Source organism: Equus przewalskii, chromosome 17, assembly GCF_037783145.1.
Source record: "Equus przewalskii isolate Varuska chromosome 17, EquPr2, whole genome shotgun sequence".
Classification (NCBI taxonomy): Eukaryota; Metazoa; Chordata; class Mammalia; order Perissodactyla; family Equidae; genus Equus; species Equus przewalskii.
Genome location: NC_091847.1, coordinates 72587816 through 72608688, shown reverse-complemented (window position 1 = coordinate 72608688; position 20873 = coordinate 72587816). Strand labels below are relative to the sequence as shown.

Genomic DNA, 20873 nt, shown 5'->3' with positions numbered 1-20873 from the left:
TACCAAGTTTTAGGTGTCCCTTAAGCCTGAGTTAGTGCCAGGGTAGGAGTTAGGGGGTTTTTCCTAAAATTTCAATCAACATGAAACAATCAACCTGAACAGTGTCAAATGCAGTTAAGTACTTAAAAATCATTTGCTGAACTAAATTCATTTATAGTTCATACGTTTACTCTATGATTTGAGGAAGTTGAAACTCATCTCTGAACAAACGACCCTACGGCAAAAATTGTACAACTGTTTTTCAAGAAGGAGCAAGTAGGGTCACAATTACAAATACTGCTGGATGGTCTACAGAACTCTTTTGGGAGGGATAGGAAGATTTTTTTTTAATAACTACTGACTATATCAACTAAAATAAAAGTTTCTGCACATTTTTCTTTGTAATGCTGCAAGAAATCAGAGAAAAACCAATTATGACCAAGCTCTACAACTCCAAAGACCATGAGCAGAGGCACTGGAGTCCCCATCACTTCAGAAGAGTGACCACCTCAACCCCAGTCAGGTTATACCCGGCAGCCACAAGACAGGCTTTGCTCCATGACTCAAAAGGTACCACTCTATTCAAAGCCCTTCACGATCAAAATCTTAAGAATTATTTTTAAGTATTGATTCCTTTATATCTCTGCAAAGTCCTGACTATTCTTACCTCAAAACCAGCTCAGATTTTATCTTGTCTATTTCCACATAATAACCAACATATATTGACTATCTACCAGTATCAACTACCTAACTAACCACTCCACATTAAGTCTTTCATTTAGTCCTCCCAACTACCCTATGATGTAGGTTCTGCTACAATGATGACGTTGAGAGTCAAATAGATTAAGGAACCTGCCTGATGTCACAGAGCTAAAAGAAAGAGAATCAGGACTGCAATACTGGTAGTCCCATACTAGGGCCCACCCTTTAAGGGCAGTGTGATAATGGCAGGCACCTCCTGGACATAGCACCTAATTCTAGAAGCTTCTAGCCTTTCTCCTAATCCCTGATTTATCTCCATTGTTTCACACAGGTATTAATAAAAATCTTTCTTAACTTCTTTTTTTTACTAATTACTTTCCTATTTAAGAAAAGTGCAATGGCTTTACAGATTATATTAAATTGAATGCAGCTGCCATATCAAGCCTGCATTCAGTCAACCCATCATATCATCTCAAATTCAGGAACATAGCCTCTTTAATATAAAGACAACTTACTGAACTGCTGTCAATGGAATATGGTTTTTTTCCCCACAAGTAAAATTCTCCTGATGATTTATATTTATAGAAATATAGCATCCAGAGAAAGGGAGGTAAAACAGTGCCCTACAGGGGACCATAGCGCATCTGGTATAGCAACCAGTGTTATGGTCTAGGGACAACATTTTAAATGAAACATTGACAAATTAGAACATGCCACTCACTTGCTGTGTGAATCTGGGCAAGTTATTTAACCTATCTGTGCCTCAATTTCTTCATCTATATGAAATGGAGTAGACAGTCCCTACTTCATAAGCCCAGTGAGAATTATGTGAGTTAATACATCTAAAGTGCTTAGAACATGGAAACATGGTAAGCACTCAATAAATATCCAGGGTTATTGTCGTGGTGGGAGTGTGGGAGGAGACATCCGCGTAACTCCCTTCAAACATGTCAAGAACTGTCACGTGCGGACTTAAACTAATCTTTCTAGACCCTGAAGGTAGAAATTAAACTGACTAGAAAATGTATTGGAGAACAATTTGACTTGGACTCAACATAACAATGTTTTCAAACAACAAAAGCAGCCTGAAAATGGAATTGGCTCCCTTGTGAGAGAGGGACTCCCTGCTAATGGAGACCAAAACCCACACGTCCCAGGGACTCCTGCTCCCGAGTGGTTACCTGCACCCGACAACCTCCAGAGGCTCACCTAAGACAGTCCATCAGAGTCTTTCCCACAGTGTGTTGCACGCAGTAGTTACTCAAAACGTCCTGTATTGTTCTTTGGGGGATTTCTCCATGTTTCACATATGGTACGCTTTTGCGAGTCAGGATAAAGGATAAAAAGTGCAGGCCATGTCTGTGAGACATAACTTTGAAGTTAACTGGTTCATACAGGTATTGAAACAGGCCTAGTAGCACATGAGCCATGTTCTTGTCAGTTGTCCTAACCAGATAAAACAATGTAAACTCAAAACATAATGTTTAACTCCCTCATATCACACCACTTTGATTCCTTCTCCAAGTTAGGAATATATTTCATGACTAATTCTTTGAACCTTAACAAACACTTCTAGTTTCCTTTTCTTCATTTTACTAACAAGAATCTCCTAAACTTTAAGCTGAGTAGGTGGCCACCTAGATAGAGACTACATTTCCTAGCCTTTTGCAATTGGGTATGGCCACATGACTAACAGGCCAATAGGATATGTGTAGAAGCAATATGCGCAACTTACAGGTTACTTCCTTAAAAGAAAGCTACTTGCCCTCCACTTTCCTTTTCCCCCTTTTTATGGGCTAGAAGGAGGATGTGGTGATGGTGGGCCAGTTTAATCAAAGGGACAAGACAACATCTTACTTTTGGAGCAGAGCCACTTACCTGATTCAGAATAACCTGCCTACTGGTGGAATGTTATTTATTAGAGAAATAAACTTGTATCTTGTTTAAGCCACTATATATTGAGATCTTTGTTAGAGCAACTTAGCTTCCTAACAAATGCAAGTGTTTCTAAATATGGAGAGTGAACTCCTTTATTTCAAAGCCTCAGAGATTTGTGTATAAATATTCTCAGGTAAATTCCACCTTTAATAAACATTTTTATAGTGAAATTTTAAATTCTAATGTAGATCAAACCAACCACCTAAATGGTGGTTGATACCGGGTACAATCATGAACAGAATACTTCCTGAAATCTGGAAACAGAATAGTTTATAAAGAAAAAGACTCAAGTGATAAAGGAAAAAGAGTACTTGAAGAAAACTACAAAGAGAGTTCCTCAAGGGTCATAGCACCAAGATCCTTATTGGAATAACACAAATAATCTACCTTAGTCACTTACTTGATCTTCAAAATGCTTTAGCCATTTTCAGCTGTAAAAACTAAAAATCAAAATTGAAACCATGAATAAAAGTTCGTAAAGACTTAAGACAAAATCAGATAAACACGAAGTTAAGGTTTTATGTCCGGAAAAAGCCTCAGAGCAATGTTTTCGTACTTTGTAAAAAAGCAAATTTTAAAAGATAATACTAGGAATAGTTGTTAAAGGACTTAAATCACAGTTTGGCTTTCTCCAGACTTTTCTTAAAGGAGCCCAGTATGACAAAAATATCCTTTGCAGAGTTTTCATATTATTTAAGTAAATACCTATTATCTACATCTAGGAATTTTTAAAATTATGATTCCAACTTTTTTTATGTTATGTAATGCCACTAAAACCACCACATTCTCAGTTGATCCCAATGTCAGTGGAGAGTACTGTTTTTCTCTTCTGGCTTTTAATAGGCTTTATGCAATGGAAAACATTCCATAAGCTGGTCTTATTATCCATGAAACCAGAGAGCAACTGGTTCTCTATAATGTGAGCTTGCATGCAAATTACCCTTTAATACATGCAGCACTGAGGAAACTGTGGGCTTCATTCTTATTTTCACATCTTACATTTTCACACAGGCTGGAAACCCCCTTACACTGACAATAGAGTCATGTGCCACATAATGACATTTCAGTCAATGACCAAACACACATATGACAGTCGTCCCATAAGATTAGTACCATATAGCCTAGGCGTACGGTAGGCTATACCATCTAGGTTTGTGTCAGTATTGTAGGGGAGGAAGAGATTTTCCTCTACCCTTCTAGGTCCTTCTGGCTAGTCTAAGAATTAAATTGACATGAGACAGATTAACAGGAGAAAAACAAACAGAAGTTTAACAACACGTATACATGGGAGAAACCTAGGAAAATCAAGTCACTAGCCAAAATTGTGAAAGCCCTCACCTTAAATATCAACCTCAGCTAAAGACAAAAGAAGATGTTGGGGTAGAGCAAGTCAGGGATTTCAAAGGTAAGGAAGGCAATTCACAGGTAGGTGAAAAGGAGAAAACATTCAGAAAACAAGTGTTTGGTCACACAGAAACAGAAGAACACAGAGGGGAGCCCCAAAAACAGGCTTTTCTAGGTTCCTCCCTGTTTACTACCTAGTTCATGTTAAACTAAGGTGATAGCTCACTTCCTGAGATAGGTTTTTTAATCTAAATTCTTTTAGGCAGTCAAGGGAGAGATAACAAGAAAAACTTTGAGTCTTTTCTTTCTTAAAAATCATCAGTCTAAAGTAATCTCATATTAAAAAGATACACTTTGCTCTTTCCACCATCTTGGAGGCTGTGGACGCCTGCTGGAGACAGGACTTCTAAAATGATAAGTATTTCTGGAAGTCTGTGGTCCAAGGCCATTTTTGCTGGCCATAAGAGGGGTCTCCAGAAGCAAAGGGAGCACACAGCCCTTCTTACAATTGAAGGCGTTTATGCTCGAGGTGAAACTGAATTCCATCTAGGCAAGAGATGTGCTTATGTGTACAAAGCAAAGAACAGCACAGTGACTCCTGGCGGCAAACCTAACAAAACCAGAGCAGCCTGGGGAAAGGTAATTCCTGCTCATGGAAACAGTAGCATGCTTTGTACCAAATTCTGAAGCAACCTTCCTGCTAAGGCCTTTGGATACAGAATCCGTGTGATGCTGTAGTCTTCAAGGATTTAAACTTATTAAAAAGTAAATAAATAAGTGAGGATTTGTAAAAACTAAAAATTTTTTTTGAAAATAAAGAAATACATTTTAGGGTAGCAAATATTGTTCCCCTTCATTATGATGTCACACAACAATGAAAATGCCTAACAATACATTTCTCAGAATGTATCCCCGTCACCAAGCAATACGTGACGGTATGGACAGAAACAGGATAATGACTGAGGCCCAGGTAAACGTGTTTCACGTATGGGTGTTAGGAGTACCTTCCACAATATGATTCTTCTAATGAAACTTATTCAGTAAAGTTGAAAGGGGGTAAAATAAATAGTTGATTTTAAACACTAGCCACCAGGACTCATCAAAATATGTCTTAAGGAAAAAAATAAAGACTCATTCCAAACAAAACTACCTACACCTTTAACCACAGAAAATCTTCCTCTGTCTGGAACATCATCCCTTTCTCCAATCATGATTTATGAAGTTTTACACTTTTAATAGCGAGGATAGAAATGGACATATGCCCAAACATAGATATCAGTTGAATCAATTTTCCTGGAAAGTTTTCAGAGGTACATTCTACTCAGAGTCAAGTCAAACACATGTGAATGTTCTAAGTATGAAAATTGTCCTTCATTTCTTGTGAAAGATACAGTAAGAATAAAATCCAGAAATCTGAATCCCCTTCTTTTTAAACCTTATGAGGTCATAAAAAGTTGTAAGACGCTGGTACCAGTTCTCCACCAATTTGCTTAATAATTTGAGGAAGTCAGTAATTTGCTTAATGATTTGAGGAAGTAAGTCTCAGTTTCCAAAACGTAAAGAGGCAGATGCAACTATTAGGAGGTAAACTCTAAAAGTTCCTTCAGTTCAATATTCTATTAATGTTCTACATATTAAAGTATAAAAAGTATATTACGTAAAATTGCAGCAGCAGTTATAAATGAAATGTTCCTAAAATCCATAAACTAATTTTTTTAACTACTATCAAAATCCTAAATCTTAACCCAGTGGACTCTTCATATTTGTTAACAAATTATATTTTTATTTAAAGAATCTAATAAAATTTATCTAGAATTGGAAAAAATAATCATTATAACAACGACCTAGTTGTGAAACTAGGATGTGATAGAATAATGACCTCCCCAAATTTATATGTCCTATTCCCCACAACTTTTGAATATGGAGTATGTTAGGTTCTACGACAAAGAGGCATTAAGATTACAGATAGAATTAAGATCGCTAATCAACTGACTTTAAACTGGGAAGATTATCTTGGACTATCTGGGTGAGCCCAACGTAATCACAAGGATGTTTAAATTGGAAGAGGGAGAAGAGTTAGAATGGGGAAGGGCAGAAAATGAAAGTTAAGATGGTGTGATATGCAAAAGACTCCACTGGCCATTGCTGGCTTTGAAGGCTGAAGGGGCATGATCCAAAGAATGCAGACAGATTCTAGAAGCTGAAAGGGTTAAGAGAATGGATTTCCCCCTAGAACCTTCAAAAAGGAACACAGCCCTGCCAATACCTTGATTTTAACCAAGTGAGACGCATTGCAGACTTCAAACCTCCGGAACCGTAAGATAATAAATTTGTGTTGTTTGAAGCCACTAAGTCTGTGGTAACTTGTTACAGCAGCAATAGGAAATTAATATTTAGGGTTTCTAAAATGCAGGTTTTGAAAAGTAAGAAACCCAAACCTCCGATCTAGGAGGCGTGCCAAAACAATCACATCAGATATATTGCTGTTTCTTAGATCCCTCTGAAGTCAACTTAAATGAAATGAGGTATATGTGTTGGCTCAATAAATGGTGGTTGCTTTTATTGTAGAAAAATGCAAGATTGAACCACCTTAACTTTGCTTTCTGTCTGGCCCAATTCCAACCAGATCAACATGTTCTTAAATCACTGTTTTTTTGAAATTTGGGGTATTGTTGGTTTGGTGGATAAAAGAAAATAGGGAGGAAAATTCTGCCCTTCCACCACCCTACTAAACACACACACACTTAATAGCTGTGAGACCCGGAAGCAGTTTCCGCACCTCTCAGAGCCTGGCTTCCTCATCTGTAAGGTTGAAATAATAATGATAGCTATGTCTTGCCAGGCTGTTATAAGAATGAAAGATAATGTACAATCTGGGCAATGTTAGTGCCCGTGATTATTCTATACCATGAAATCTCTAAAGAACCCTCCATTACCTATCTTTGGCATCATAAACAATCTCTCTAATGGCTCCCTGGAAGAATGGGAGAGATGGTAACAGCCAAGCTTAGTAAATGAAGGGGTAAAATTAGAGAATGACCTCTAAATTCTCCAATTCTATAATAATGTAATTGGATAATTAAGCAGTCTCAAGTTGCTGAACTATAAACATGTGAGTTTTATTTTTCCCACAACTGCTGCCTCCAAACTATGCCATTTCAGATCCCTTTGCCCCGGGTACTCTACTTATTACCAATAGCTTACTCAGATTCCATAATGTTTCTGTCTCTTTCAGTTATTAGAAGGGTTCTTTCAAGTCCTTAAAAACTTAGTCTTGTTCATTTTAAGATTTCAATCTCATATTCAGTTCAAGGTGCTCTTCTCTACCCTATAACCCCCAAAGCAAGTTAGAATGGTGGTTACAGTGCCTGGGACCACTTCTCCCTTCCTCTTCCTCCCAGGACTTCCCTTCTAGGGTTGGGCTGGAGGAAAGATAGGAGAGGCCAAGGTTTCCCCAGAGATGGCCCCATAGGGATGCTGCAGGCTCCATTGGGTTGGTATTTTCTGTTCCTCAGGTTAACACTGAATTGGCCATTGGTTGTCTCTACCATATGAGGCAGGCATCCAAATGGTGACCCTCTGTGGAGCTGCTGGTTCTCCACGGTGCCTTTCTTCCCTGCATATTCATCACCCTGGTGTTAGAGATCTGGCTTGAAAAGTGACCTCTTCCTCCCAATCCTTGTCTCAGCATTTTGTTAATAGAATCCCTCTGCCCAAATGGCCTTTTCGGGTGGGGCACCAGCAAGAGGCCTGGCCATCTTCTATAGTGTCCTCCACACCCAGGATAGCATTAGGGGCTCTGATGGTCCAGTAACTCAGTACCTTCCAGAAAAGAGATTAGCATCAGTCCCAACTTATAGGGATACTTGGTAGAGAGGCAGTCTTTTGGATGCCATCACCATCACACATTCTCTTGAGTCCTTTCTTTCTCAATCTCAGAAAGGGTATTGAGCACTTTTTCCCCCAATGAGGAAAGTGGAAGGAACAGGCTCTCTTCAGGAAGCATAACCTCCCTTCAAGGTTACCTCCTCCCTCCCAGTCCTCCCCTTATTTAGCCTGGGGAGGAAGGGTGGGCAAGAGGAGTAGTGAAGGCTGCCTCTCCATAAGACTGGGGGTGGTGGCTGAACACAACAGCTCACAGTCCCCTGAATGTGTGGAATCTTAGACCTTTTGTTTTTAAGCTGTGATGGTTAATTCCAGCACTCACAACTACTTCCATCCTGTTACACCAACTTCTATGATGATTTATTTGTCAGAAGCCATTTCTCTATATTGGAGAACCTGTCATGCTCAGGGTGCAACTATGAAGAATTTCCTTGGACTTTACCAGGGCTAGGGGTAGCAAAACAGCAAAATAGACAAAGTTTATCTTTAATGCCAAGCATTCCCACCAACAACCCAGACCAATCCTTCCTACATCCTTCCCAGGAATCTCTAGATTCAAAGGGCTTTGTGCCCAGCAACTACTGCTAGGTGTGTTAAGGTGTGAGGTATTAATTAGTTAAAAGGCTCTCCAGAAGAACCAAAAAGCCATCGGAATCCAAAAAATTGAAATCCCAAATATATAACTTCTGGCAGAATGATCCAGGTAAAGAGACATTTGTCGAGCCATTTACCCTGTCCACTTATAAATATGGTCCCATCTGACTCCATTCCCCTCAATCACACCTTGATCCTTCTCTTTCTCTTCTCCCCAAACCCCAGAAATCTCAACTTCCGGTCAAGTTTAACTACTAACACTTCTGAATGTGCTTCTCACAGCCCATGCAGCTACTTCTGTGACAAACATGTCTTTGGATAAAGACCATCATCCCAGCTGTAAGAAAGCTGGGGATCAAAAGGTCACCTGCTGTTGAGGCTTCTCACTTCCAATGTGTCTAGCAACAAGTGTGTGTACATACACACACACACACACACACACACATACCACTGCATTTTTCACAAAACTAGCTTGATCTCATGCTAACTGAACATGAGAAAGTGTTAGGAAAAATATTTCCTTTAAAGTTTCAGATGTTTGAGGAAAGCCTTATTTTTTTTTCCAAAACAAAAACCCACTTTAAGAGAATTTTACCCAATATCTTATTGTACAAATGCTGCAATAGAAAAAAAGAGAGAGAGAGAAAGAAACTAAAGGCCAAAGTCCAATAACCCTTCAATAATTTAACATAACCGCAGATAGATAACTACAGCTGACATGTGAGTGTTTCAACAAGAAAGCTGACTGTGCCTTTAACACCTGGCCAGTCTCCAAGTGATGGGGACAAACCTCTGGGTACCATTTGGCCACCATACTGTATCACTACACAGCATAAGGGACTCATTACCTTTAACACAATAAAGCAGCCACAAGCACAATTTCATGACATAATCATATATTTGAATTTCCCACATATTGATCTTGTAATTTCTACCAAAAAAAGGAATTAAATGATTAGAGAGACTTTCAGTTTAATGGAATCCCACAAATATTTACCAAGCTTCTCCTATGTGTGAGGAACTATATCCACCTCAAGTGTATTTGGAAGGAAATTTCAATCATACAACATCATATCCACCACCACTTAACAAAATTGCAACATTCTTGGATTAGAAACTCGGATACTCCTTCTTGATTTATTGTTGCTAGAAGACAAAAATCCATAGCCTATGTCATTTATACCAAAGTTGGATCATAAACTCTTGCTTCATGGTAAAGATGCTAATTCTGGTCAAAGAGTAAAAATATACTAACAAGAGTTCCACTCCTCTCAAGGGAAAGTGGAGTATGAGATAATGTAAAGTCATGGGTATTTTACAGGAAAGGTTATGAAACTAAAAATACATACTCAAATGATCCTTAAGCAAGTTTCCCAAAACTGTTTTCAGAATCATTTCTTTTTGATTTGTCAGCTAAACTTAGTTTTTAAGGTAACCATAAAATGTCTGCTATTTCATCCGCAATAGCTAAGGTTTAAGTTAACATGATTTAAGAGAACGTATACCATAAAGATTGAAAACAACATCTAGAACTAGACTATTTGGGTCCATTTCCTGGCTCTGCCATTTACTAGCTATGTGATCTTGGCACGTCACTTAACATTTCTCCACCTGTAAAAATGAAGATAATAATAAAAAATACTCACCTCATATAGTTATATGTTATTGTGAGGACTGACTGAGTTAACACACATGAAGTGCTTAGAACAATGCTAGACACATAATGCAAACTATATAAGCACTCGCTTTTATTATAAGGAAAATTTCTCAATAGGAAAACCTCTTCAAGATGTTTACTGTGTGTTTATCTATTAGATTAAACATAAAAAGAAAGCTATTTAATTATTAATAGCATTTATAAATACATAATATTTAATTATAGCACGGAATCAATCATTCCAAAATATTTCAACAAGAGTTCACCAAAGGCTGAAGATATCTTTGCATCTTGTATGTCAGCCTCTAGGGGGAGCACAGACTCCCTCCCCGCTACCCCCACCCCTACTCCCTGTTCCAAAAATTAGTCATGATAAATGATTAAGAAAGTGCAAGTTCAAAGACATTGATGGGCTATATTTCATGCAGGTGAGGAGACGAAGGTCAGAGTGCACATAGCATGGTCTCCTCTCTCTCCTCAACCCAACAATGGGCTGACTCGAGGGGGAACAGAGCAGGGCAGTTTGCACTCACTCTTCCCACCCAGCTGCCCTTTTCTGGAGCCAGACCCTAGCCCAGCCTGAGCCAAGGGCAGCTTGGAGGGGAAACGCATTCTCCCCCTGCTGACCCTTCACTCTCCACCCCAGAGAGTGTGCTCCTGAGCAGCCCACCCTCATCCCCAGCTGTCAGATCCGGGATGTGGGGTGGGGGCTTTAAGAACACAGGCTACTTGGTCTGCTTCGGTTTGAAGTCACTTGGGCCTTAGGGAAAAGCACCTACAAAGTTATCACCAGCCTTCTAGAGTTCTGCCTTGTAATCTGGTCCCCGCTAACAGTAAAGTGTCCTCTGTCTCTTTTTGCCTTCCTCGTGCATTTATCTCCCTCAACAGCTCACAGGAAAGGTGTTCTGAAAACAATCTCACCATCATTTCTACCCATTTCATTGTACCATACCATAATATGTTTGCCTACTTACACCTACCGCCTGTGCTTTGTCCAGACTAGCCCTGAGTTAACATATGTTGCCAATCTTCCTCTTTTTTTCCGCTTGAGAAAGATTAGCCCTGAGCTAACATCTGTGCCAGTCTTCCTCTACTTTGTACGTGGGATGCCTCCAGGGCATGGCCAACAAGTGGAGCAGGTCCGCGCCAGGGATCCGGGCCAGCCAACCCTGGGCCACAGAAGCCAAGCGTGTGGAACTTTAACCACTCAGCCACAGGGCCAGCCGCAAGACTGGGCATCTTTTAAAGGCTCTTGAACAGGTCAGCATGAAAGAATTAACAAAGCAGATATTATCTTTCAAAGATATTTTAAACTTTTGAATACAAAGTTGTATGGTTAAGGAAAACACAATATCCTTGCCTGTAACAGCTACACACTTCCATAAATTTACAAATACAAAGGAAGAAATCTTTGGAAACTAAGTACACTTACTAAAATAGTTTAGTTGTGTTGTTTTGTTTTGGATGGACTGAATTGTTTTCAAAATTAACTTGACTTTCCTCTTCCTGGAGTGATGATAATATAAATAATGATTCTCTTTGGCTCACCATGTACAATCCTACTTTTCTCAAAGTAATGCTAGACTAATTATTAGTGAGGTGAGTTCAAACAGTACTGTTGAAAATAACCTAGATTATGTCTCTCTTAAACACATCCACGTAAGGTCTTACAAAATAAAACTACAAATCCAATCTAATTTTAAATCTAAGGGACTATTCCAATTCTTTGTCATACTATTTGTTGCCATCAAATGTTAACTGAAATACACGATACATCCGCCAAGACTCAAAAGAAGACAAAATGTTGTTGCTATAGAAGTTGACCATATGTTCCTAACTGCTATCATCACTTTAGCATACTCATTAATTACAGTAAATTCTGTCTATTGTATCCTATTACAGGAACTGGGATACAGAGATGAACTGGGATAAAGAGACAAATCAGATTCGATAAAACTACAAATAAACCTTCTTTACATTATCAAAACATATCAAAATACGAGATTTTGCAGAACTGACAGTTTTCACTGGAGTAAGGTTTACTGATTTATTACCTTAGATTTAGATTGAAAGTACAATCAGATTATTCTCTCTCTCCATCAAAAAACCAATGTTTCATTTACTGGTGCTGAGATCCCAAGAGGAAACTCAGAAAGTGACTTTACTCTTGCCTCTTACTTCAGTTTAGTCATTTTAAGCTGGATAATTTTTTTAATGTACAAACTTATACATGTCTCAGTTTGAACATTGCTCCTGAAAATGGAATTGTGTTTAATGTCCACAATTATTAAAGTTGAACAGAAGTCCCTGGGGGAACGGGGAAGATGGTTGCAGTTCTTAACTGGAGTTACTCCCTGCCTGCAGCCTGACCAGTTGCTCAGCATTACCTAGAAGCATTAATGGACTGTTTGTTCAGTAGCACCGAAGAAAAAATCGGCTGTCTCCCGATGTCTTTTCATAACACCCTGCTGTGCCTGAGGTGTGATTTGGCAATATATGTTCATTTGACATTTTACTGCACAAAATTTAATTACCTATCTCTAATGTAAAAAGAGAAAGGCTGGGAAAACAACCATTTGGTCTTAATTGCAATGTACATTTAACCCCTCAATGGCTATGTAACTTAAACTTTTTGAACCTTAATATATTTTCCAAGAAGGAAAACAAATAGTGTAAATTCTGGTAGTAGTAGCAAACCGTAATCAACAGGCACTTCTAAAATCTTTCATCAAAATACGACAGGCCTCTTTAAATTCTATTCCTAATTCTCTTGAGAGATGCTATAAGAAATCACATCAGAAAGGCACTACAATGAGAAGTAACCACTTCTAAGGTGAAATGTGACCATGTTTCTATGACAATTTCAAAGAAAGTAAACACTGACTGTAGTTACTGGGAAAACAAAACATATCCACCCAAGAAGTTTAATGCTATTAATACAGCTGAGTCATACCTTAGAAGGAGCACCCCCCAACTGAAGCCACCACGGCATGCTCACAGCACCCCTTTATAATAAAGGCTGGCCAGCTCTGTAGTACAATCAGGTTGTTTTTCCAAAAGTCACCCATAAGTTGGTTATTTGAAACTTTTAACACATATTTCAACAGGCAAAGGAAAAGTCTATAAATGCTGATTAATTCCCAGGCCAATCTAAGGAAGCCTATTTAACTTATAATGTGCCTAAAATTGTTATTTTTCAATCATAACTGTCTCTATAAAAAAATACTTTCAGAGCTGCAACTGAACATCATCTATTCCATCACTCCCCTAGAATAATACATATTCCCATCCCCCAGGTACTTTCCTCTATATATCCATCTAAAAGAGAATACAACCCTTCACAAACTCAACCGTCTGCAGGGCATGGGAGAAGAGGGCCCAGCGTAAAACAACAGATGTGCTCTCCATATACTGACAACAAGCAGAACATCTGCCAAATTGCTCTGCCTTTTCAAAAACAGTGCAGGCCTCACAAAATGACGACAGATAGGAAAGTTTGCAATCCCTTGCTAGAGTCACCCACCTCCAGGTGTTCTGAATTGGGGAGGAGCAGGGAGGAGTTCACCCCAGAAGCCTTGGGGCCCACGATTCAGACTCTTCCGCCCCTCTCTTCTATGTTCGTGTTGTTTCTAACCTAGAAAGCATTCACGGACTGTGGGCGTCCTGTACCTGAGAATCAGCATACGAGCACAAGTCCTGGAGTCAAGTAGACACAGGTATGAATCCTGACCCCACGCTGAATCGGTAGGTCTTTGTGCCTCCCTTGTCTACTTCAGAGGGTTTGCTATGAGGATTAAGAGATATAATGTATGGAAACTTCTAGTTTAGTACCTGATTCATAGTAAGCAGCACTTCATAAAAGTGAATAAAATTCCCCTGGCCCCTCTGAGGAGAGCCATAATTTTGATTTGGGTCAACAGGTACCCAAAGCACATCTTTGAGATTGTGGTTCAGAAACCCACTGTGCCAGCCAGCCCCACAATGAACAGGACAGAATGACAAAGGCCATGACACAAAAATAACAAGACAGGACATACATAACCCGAAAACCATTATGTTAGCTGCCTCGGCGCAGGTCTCAGCACCTCACTCCCAACTCCTGTCTTCATCCCACACACCTGTGTGCATGAGATCCATGTGATAATTTCTTCTAGAGAATTCATACTTAAGTAGAATCAAAAGGAAATGGAAAAAAATTGAATCCTTCATATGTTACATATAATGGAAGAAAACACAACTGCTATTTTAAAAACATGTGCAGGGCTGGCCCCATGGCCAAGTGGTTAAGGTCACACACTCCACTTCAGTGGCCCAGGGCTTTGCCAGTTTGGATCCTGGGTGCGGACCTAGTACAGCTCATCAAGCCATGCTGTGGCAGCATCCCACATAGCACAATCAGAAGGACCTACAACTAGACTGTACAACTATATACTGGGGGGCCTTGGGGAGAAGAGAATAAAAGAAGAAAATTGGCAACAGATGTTAGCTCAAATGCCAATCTTAAAAAAAAAAAAATGTGTATCTCAATCCCCATCATCTAGTACAGGGACTAAGCTACACCGCTTTCTATTTTCAGAACATTACAGAGTTATAGAGCTATAAATTAGAATCTAAAATGTTAAATATTTTAAACATGTAAGTTTGATATCAAGTACCAGATACATAAATGGTCTAATTTCTTAAGTAGAAATATTCAAAGGTACAATAGTACATACTTGTTAGATGGTACCAATCTCACATGTAACTAACTTGTCATTTTAAACCACAAGTCATCAAGAAGCAATTAAGATGGAGTCTATTGCAATATTGTGGTATACAAAAATGCACTAACCAAAAAACGCGCAACATTTATCAATGTCAATGCTGTCAAAAACAATCACAGAAAAACATAGAGAAAAAATGGTCAGAGTAAAAAGAACCTAGTTTAATTTTCACATTAAATTTTTTAAAATTTAGGACTGGGCATAGAAGGGAAGAAACACAATCATAGTAAAAAGAAGACTTTCCGAAGATGTGTAAAGATAAATGTTGTCATTGTTTTCATCAGCTGAGAAGGAAATTAACTAAACACATGTTTTCACAAATTAGTGAGGGCAAATTTACTGAAAACATTCCTTTTATTAATATACGAGAGAGTCTGTTTTCTGGCATGACAGAGGAAAACACTATTCTGATTTATCTAATACTCAAGTTAATAGAGAATTAGCAGTCAAATAATTAGAATAGAAACAATACCCTAAAATGAGCTGAAAATAATTTCATATTTGATGCTTCATAATCTTTCAGTGGCTCAGAGTTATGATCATGAATATCAATTATTACTGTAGTAAGGCTATTTGGAACAGCATTTAATAGTTTGCTTAATGTAATATGTACTAAAGCCTTTCTTTTTTGTGTATATTTCTACGCCAAATAAAAAGAACTCTTGGCAAAACTATGAAGAACATATTTTTCTCTCAATACAGAACATGTGCTACATATTTCTTATATGATCTAGACATTTTTTAGGAACTCTCATTTTTAGTAAGCTGAAGTGAACAAACTATGGGGCAGTAGATTTAAGACAGAAAGGTCCTTGATCTCTGAGAGGGAGTGAAAGAGAGCCCACCACCTGCCTCCTTCCCCACTAGAAGGGAATGAAGGCCTCTGGGAATAGACCCCAAGGACCGATGCCCACTGTGACCTACCAGGTTATCCTTGAAGATTAATTGACCTATCACAATGACCTTAAACAACCTTCTAGGCATCAAAAATGTCTGGAGCAAATCTGAAGATAAGAGCCCTGTAAAACTCTAGCCAAATTTTATTATATAAATCAGGAGCATCAGTAGTTCACTATAGACACGTATAGAGACTTAAGAATATATATACACGGAATATTTATGGAAGGATACACAAGAAAGTGTTAACAGCTATGGTAGTAGACTATGTATACAAGAGTGTGGAGTGGCTAGGAGTCTTCTTTTCATACTCCTTTGCGACATTTGTTTTTATCATATGCATATATTACTTTTCCAATAAAATCTAATTTAAAATAATAATAATAATTCAGTTCATTTTCTAGCATCTTTAATTTTAAAGGTCATTTATTAAACACTTATTTTACTATTAAATAGGGAAAAGATCAAGTTGATACTCTGATGCCTCCCTCCTTTTTTGTCACAAAAAGACCTTCAAAACAAGCACCATTAGTCAGCAAGGACTCTTCTGAGAATATAAACTAGCACATAGTACAATTTAAAAGTTGCAGATTTAGCTGCAAGAATTTGTATATTCCTTACACTCGTTCCTTTTATTTTTAACAACACTACAGAGCCCACTGCTTTTTATAATGGTATATTTTAAACTCTCTTGAGATGCCTGTTTTCACACACAGAGGACCACATGTAGTTATCAGTATCTTAGAATCCAAAATATATGTTTCCTAATTGTGACCTTTTTTTTTTAAGTTTCTAAACAATAGGCTTTCTGACCTGTGGGTTACAAGGGAAAAAAAAGGATCATTTGCTTTTTATCCAAATTCACACCCAGAATTGAACACTTCTTTTCACATAATCTAAAAGTCACAAAATAACAGAAACTACTACAAGTCATTTGCAATTACCACCCACTCTTCTTTCAATATAGAAATCTCCCTCTCTGTTGGTTTTAAACTTCCATGTATCAGTGTTGGGGAAAAGCCTAGACCATACTTGGAGCGAGCTGGATAGATGTACTGTGAGAGCAGTCTACCCACACTGGAGGAGGGAGCTCCAATTTAGAGCTTGAGAAAGAGACATGCATTCTGCAGTGGTTACACAGCTTAAACCTGAACAAGGGTTTTGAATGTATTAGCACAGCAAGTAAGTTCCAAGTCCATCTTTCATTATCATCTTTGGCTTCTCTTTTATATACAAGTAGTTTCATACTGACTGCTCTACCAAAATCGATTTTAATCTCATATGCATATCATTCACATGCATTTATGCTGAAAGGCCCTTTTCCAAAGCTTGTGGGAGGGTTCTGACTTCCAGGAAACCTTACTCCGAAGTCATGCACCCGAAAGATGAAATCTTCAACCGGAAACAAGCCCCAAGTGGAAGGAAAACAGAAAGAGATAAGGGAGAGGCAAGCCTAATAAATTTCTTGCCAAATGGATGGAGGGAAACCCTGGCCGGTAGTTGAGCGGTCAGGAAGCGTTTTCCCTGGATGCGGTGGTAACCACAGGGACACGAGACTACATTTAGGGGACTGACTGCTTTTGGGTCGCGCTTTCTGCAGCACAAAAACTCACGGCTCCACTATCGCTTTTCACTTTGCCACAGGGTCCAGTGAAAACTCTGCCTATCTGCCGAGAAAGTTCACGCTTCTTGGGATTTTGAGGTCATTTAAGTCTGGACGGTTTTTGGGTTTGGGGTTTTTTTTTTTTCACTTGAGGGTAAACTCTGCATTTCCGCTACTGTGCGGGAAAAGCTAACCTTTCACAGGAGAGGGGTGTACAACCACCCCGTGGGTCTGATTTATGCTGAGTCCTCCCTTCCTCCTTTCATCAAAGGTTTAATGAAGCTCTCAGAGAAAATGAGGAAAACATCCATCAGAACGCAAAGTCGCAGAGCGGAACTTTTCCTCCGCTATCAGGGAAAAAAAGTCACTTCTGCTTCTCGGGGCCAAGAGCTGAGTCTGGGAACCTCCGGATGAGGAAGGGAGGTTTGGTAACGAAGGAGGTGGGAGAAAACAATGCCGAGCCTGCGATGCCTCCCGACGCCGTACATCCTGCCCCGGCCCCCGACCCACCCAGCGCCCACGCCCACGCCCACGCCCCGGGGCGGCGCGGCCTCCCTTACCTTGATGATGCTGCTGCGCCGGGGGGTCGCCCGCGCCGCCTCCAGGAGGCCGGCCTCGCTGTCCGCCGGGGGCCCTGCAGCGCCGGGCAGTGCGACCCCGCTGCGACGGTCCCTCCCTCGGCCCCCAGGGGCCGCCGCCACGCCGTCCCCGGAGGCGGCGTCCGGGCCCGCTCGAGGGTCGTCTTCGCCCCCGGCTGCGTCGGCCGGCGCGGGACCCTCCCTGCCGGCCGCGCCCTCGGCCATGGCCCGGCGCGTTTCGGGCTCCCCGGAGGGAGACGGCACGCCCGGCAGCTGAGCCCGGCCACTGGGCAAGGGTGCGCTCACGCACTGGGAGGTGGCCCCGCCAGACTTTGTTTCACCGCCCGGCGGCGGCGGCGGAGGCAACTTTCTGGAGAGGAGACATCGCTCGGGTAGAGACGTCCGCGGCTTTGGTCCAGGAGACCGCCAGTCCGCGGGGGGATGGCGGCAGGGATGGAGAGGAGATGTGAGCGGGAAGGAGAAGGAGAGGCGAAAAGGAGAGGGAGGTGTCCGAAGTGTGATGCAAACGCCCGCTCTGCGCCAGACAAAGGGCTCCGGCGCCTGGTCGGGCCCAGGCCGGGACGTGCAAGGCCGGAGAGGGGCCGGAGCCCGGCGACCGCGGCCGCGGCCCGGCGCACCCGCCACCTGCCCGCGGACTGCAGCGCAGCGGCCCCAGGAAGTGCGGCGGCGGCGGCCTCCGCTCCGCTCTGTTGTGACAGGGAGGGAAGACTTGTTTTGACAGCCCGTGGGGATTGGCAGGCGTCTGGGCCTCTTAGGAGCCTCGCCTCGCCGAGCGGGGGTCGGCCCGACCAATCCCCACTGAGGAGGGGTGTGCCCGAGCGCGAAGAATGGAATGTGGTCTGTAACTGGGAGCCGGCCCAGCCGGGCTCGTGTACTCGAGCGAGGTGGGGAGCGCGCGCGCGCGTGTGCGCACCCGCAGGCTCTCCGTGTATATTTTGGGAAGTTTAGATGTTCGAAATGAGCCTGAAGATGCAACAAAATCCAGGGGTGGGGGAAGGAAAGCTTGCAAAGCAAAAGCAATTTCGAGGAAAGAGGGTGTTGAGTATTAATACCAAAGCGTTTGAGGCGACAGAGTGCAGCTTTGCTCCATCGGGGGTTAATTGCAGGCTCTCACGCCAACCCTTAGAAGTTAAGTCCATGCAGAGATAAAGCAGGGTTTACTGGAACCCTGGAACTGAATAACTTGCTTTAGCTTCCATGAAAAGATCTTCAGTTCACTCTGCAATGTGAATAAATATGACAAGGAAAGGAAATCAGATAAAACAGGTGACGGTAATAGGAAACTGAACCCACTGTATCCCTTTGGAGAGCTGACTCCTAACAAACCACAGATATGATGGAAGTTGGCTAAATACAAGGTGAGGTGAGGGATTTAGTTTCTATCCTAAAAGATCCCTATTTGAAAATGGTTCCACCTCCTTTGTCTAGATAATGCTGTATAAACATATTTTGCTCATTTCCAGCAAGCTAGCCACCAAGAAGAAACACATCTTTGGATGATGTGCATTGTCACTGAAATTAACCCCACAATGCTCAGATAGATGCAAATGATGGCTCTGAGTTTCCCTGGTAAGGACAGAAGACTTGACATTTTAATTTAAAGGGGTTTTTAATGTTAGAATCTATATTAAATATCATTTATAACGTTAAATTATATTTTAATTATTAATAATTTGTGTGTGTGTGTGTGTGTGAGGAAGAATAGCCCTGAGCTAACATCTGTTGCCAATCATTGTCTTTTTGCTTGAGGAAGATTGTCTCTGAGCTAACATCTGTGGCAATTCTTCCTCTATTTTATGTGAGATGCCACCACAGCGTGGCTTGATGAGCAGTGCATAGGTCTGCGCCCAGGATCAGGTACTGTGAACCCCAAGCCGCTGAAGCTGAGCCCGCGAACTTAACCACTATGCCATGGGGCGGGCACCTAATTATTGATAATTTAACAGATATGTTATGTTTTCCTTTGGCCAAGAACATGAGAAATTCTTCAGCTTTTAGGCCCAGAATTTGTTAAAATCTCAGAATTTGAGAGATACAAGGAGATTTAGGGATCATCTAGGGTAGCGCTTTAATTTTACAGATAAGATGAAAGCCCAGGGAGCATTAGTTTCTTGTCTGGTAGGTAGCATAGGAGCTGAAATTAGAATCTGCCACTTAACTCCTCCAGTAATCTCTTCACTACTTTATCTGGCTCCTCCTCGGGGCCTGCAAGCAGCCAGAACTGGAAGAGGCCCTTGGCGGGGTGGGGGGCCGGGGGGGGGGGGGGGGGTTGTTGTTCAGACTTGACATTTACCAACTTTTAGGGAAGACTGAAAAGGCTGTACTTTACCTTTTCTTTAAATATAAATGCAGCCCAGCAATGAATGTCCTGTAATTAGTAACCTCTGGTTTTACAACCAACACCACCCTCTAGTGAGATTCTGAGAACTGCATGCATAATAGCAAATGCTTTTTTCTTTCTTCCTGATATGTAAAAGACAGGAGAGGAAACCCAATTCAGTTTTCTTTTCAACTGATCTGCCTTTATAACCCACAGACTGGAAGAAGGAAGTAAAAGGGCCCCAGACTTAAAACATGTCCTTCATCTGCTTTAGTTCAGGGAATTCTCAACTATCTTGTATAGGAACTATTTTTACTTGCTATGCTCACAAACACAACCTATTTTAGCTTATCATTTTTTTCTTTGATATTCAACTATTACTGTGGTTTCCTTCTGTCTTCTACAGTTGCTTTCAGGGATTCATTTTTCTTTGTTACCCTAACAAAAAGTCCGTCTTGGGTTGTCCTCTGAGAAATGTAAAACTGCATTTATCTCACTCAATGTCTCGTCCTACAGCATTAATATCATTTACAAGGATTTCCCATCCTACAGGTTTGTATACCATTCTGATAGTAATGTTTTTCTTTTTTTT

At 40.8% G+C, this 20873-nt stretch overlaps 1 protein-coding gene and 1 pseudogene across 2 annotated transcripts in view; one reads left to right on the top strand and one right to left on the bottom strand.

Annotated features, from left to right (window-relative positions):
* Positions 1-18655, bottom strand: part of PLCL1 (phospholipase C like 1 (inactive)) — a 310279-nt gene extending 291624 nt beyond the window's left edge. Inside the window, exon 1 of one of the 2 annotated variants that reach the window (XM_070580506.1) lies at positions 17923-18655. In XM_070580506.1, the coding sequence (XP_070436607.1) occupies positions 17923-18165 (243 nt within the window). In that variant the 5' untranslated portion in view covers positions 18166-18655. The remainder of the gene's footprint in view (positions 1-17922) is intronic. The other variant, XM_070580505.1, reaches the window with a different exon arrangement.
* Positions 4324-4743, top strand: LOC103563424 (large ribosomal subunit protein eL33 pseudogene; annotated as a pseudogene).
* Positions 18656-20873: the final 2218 nt, after the last annotated feature.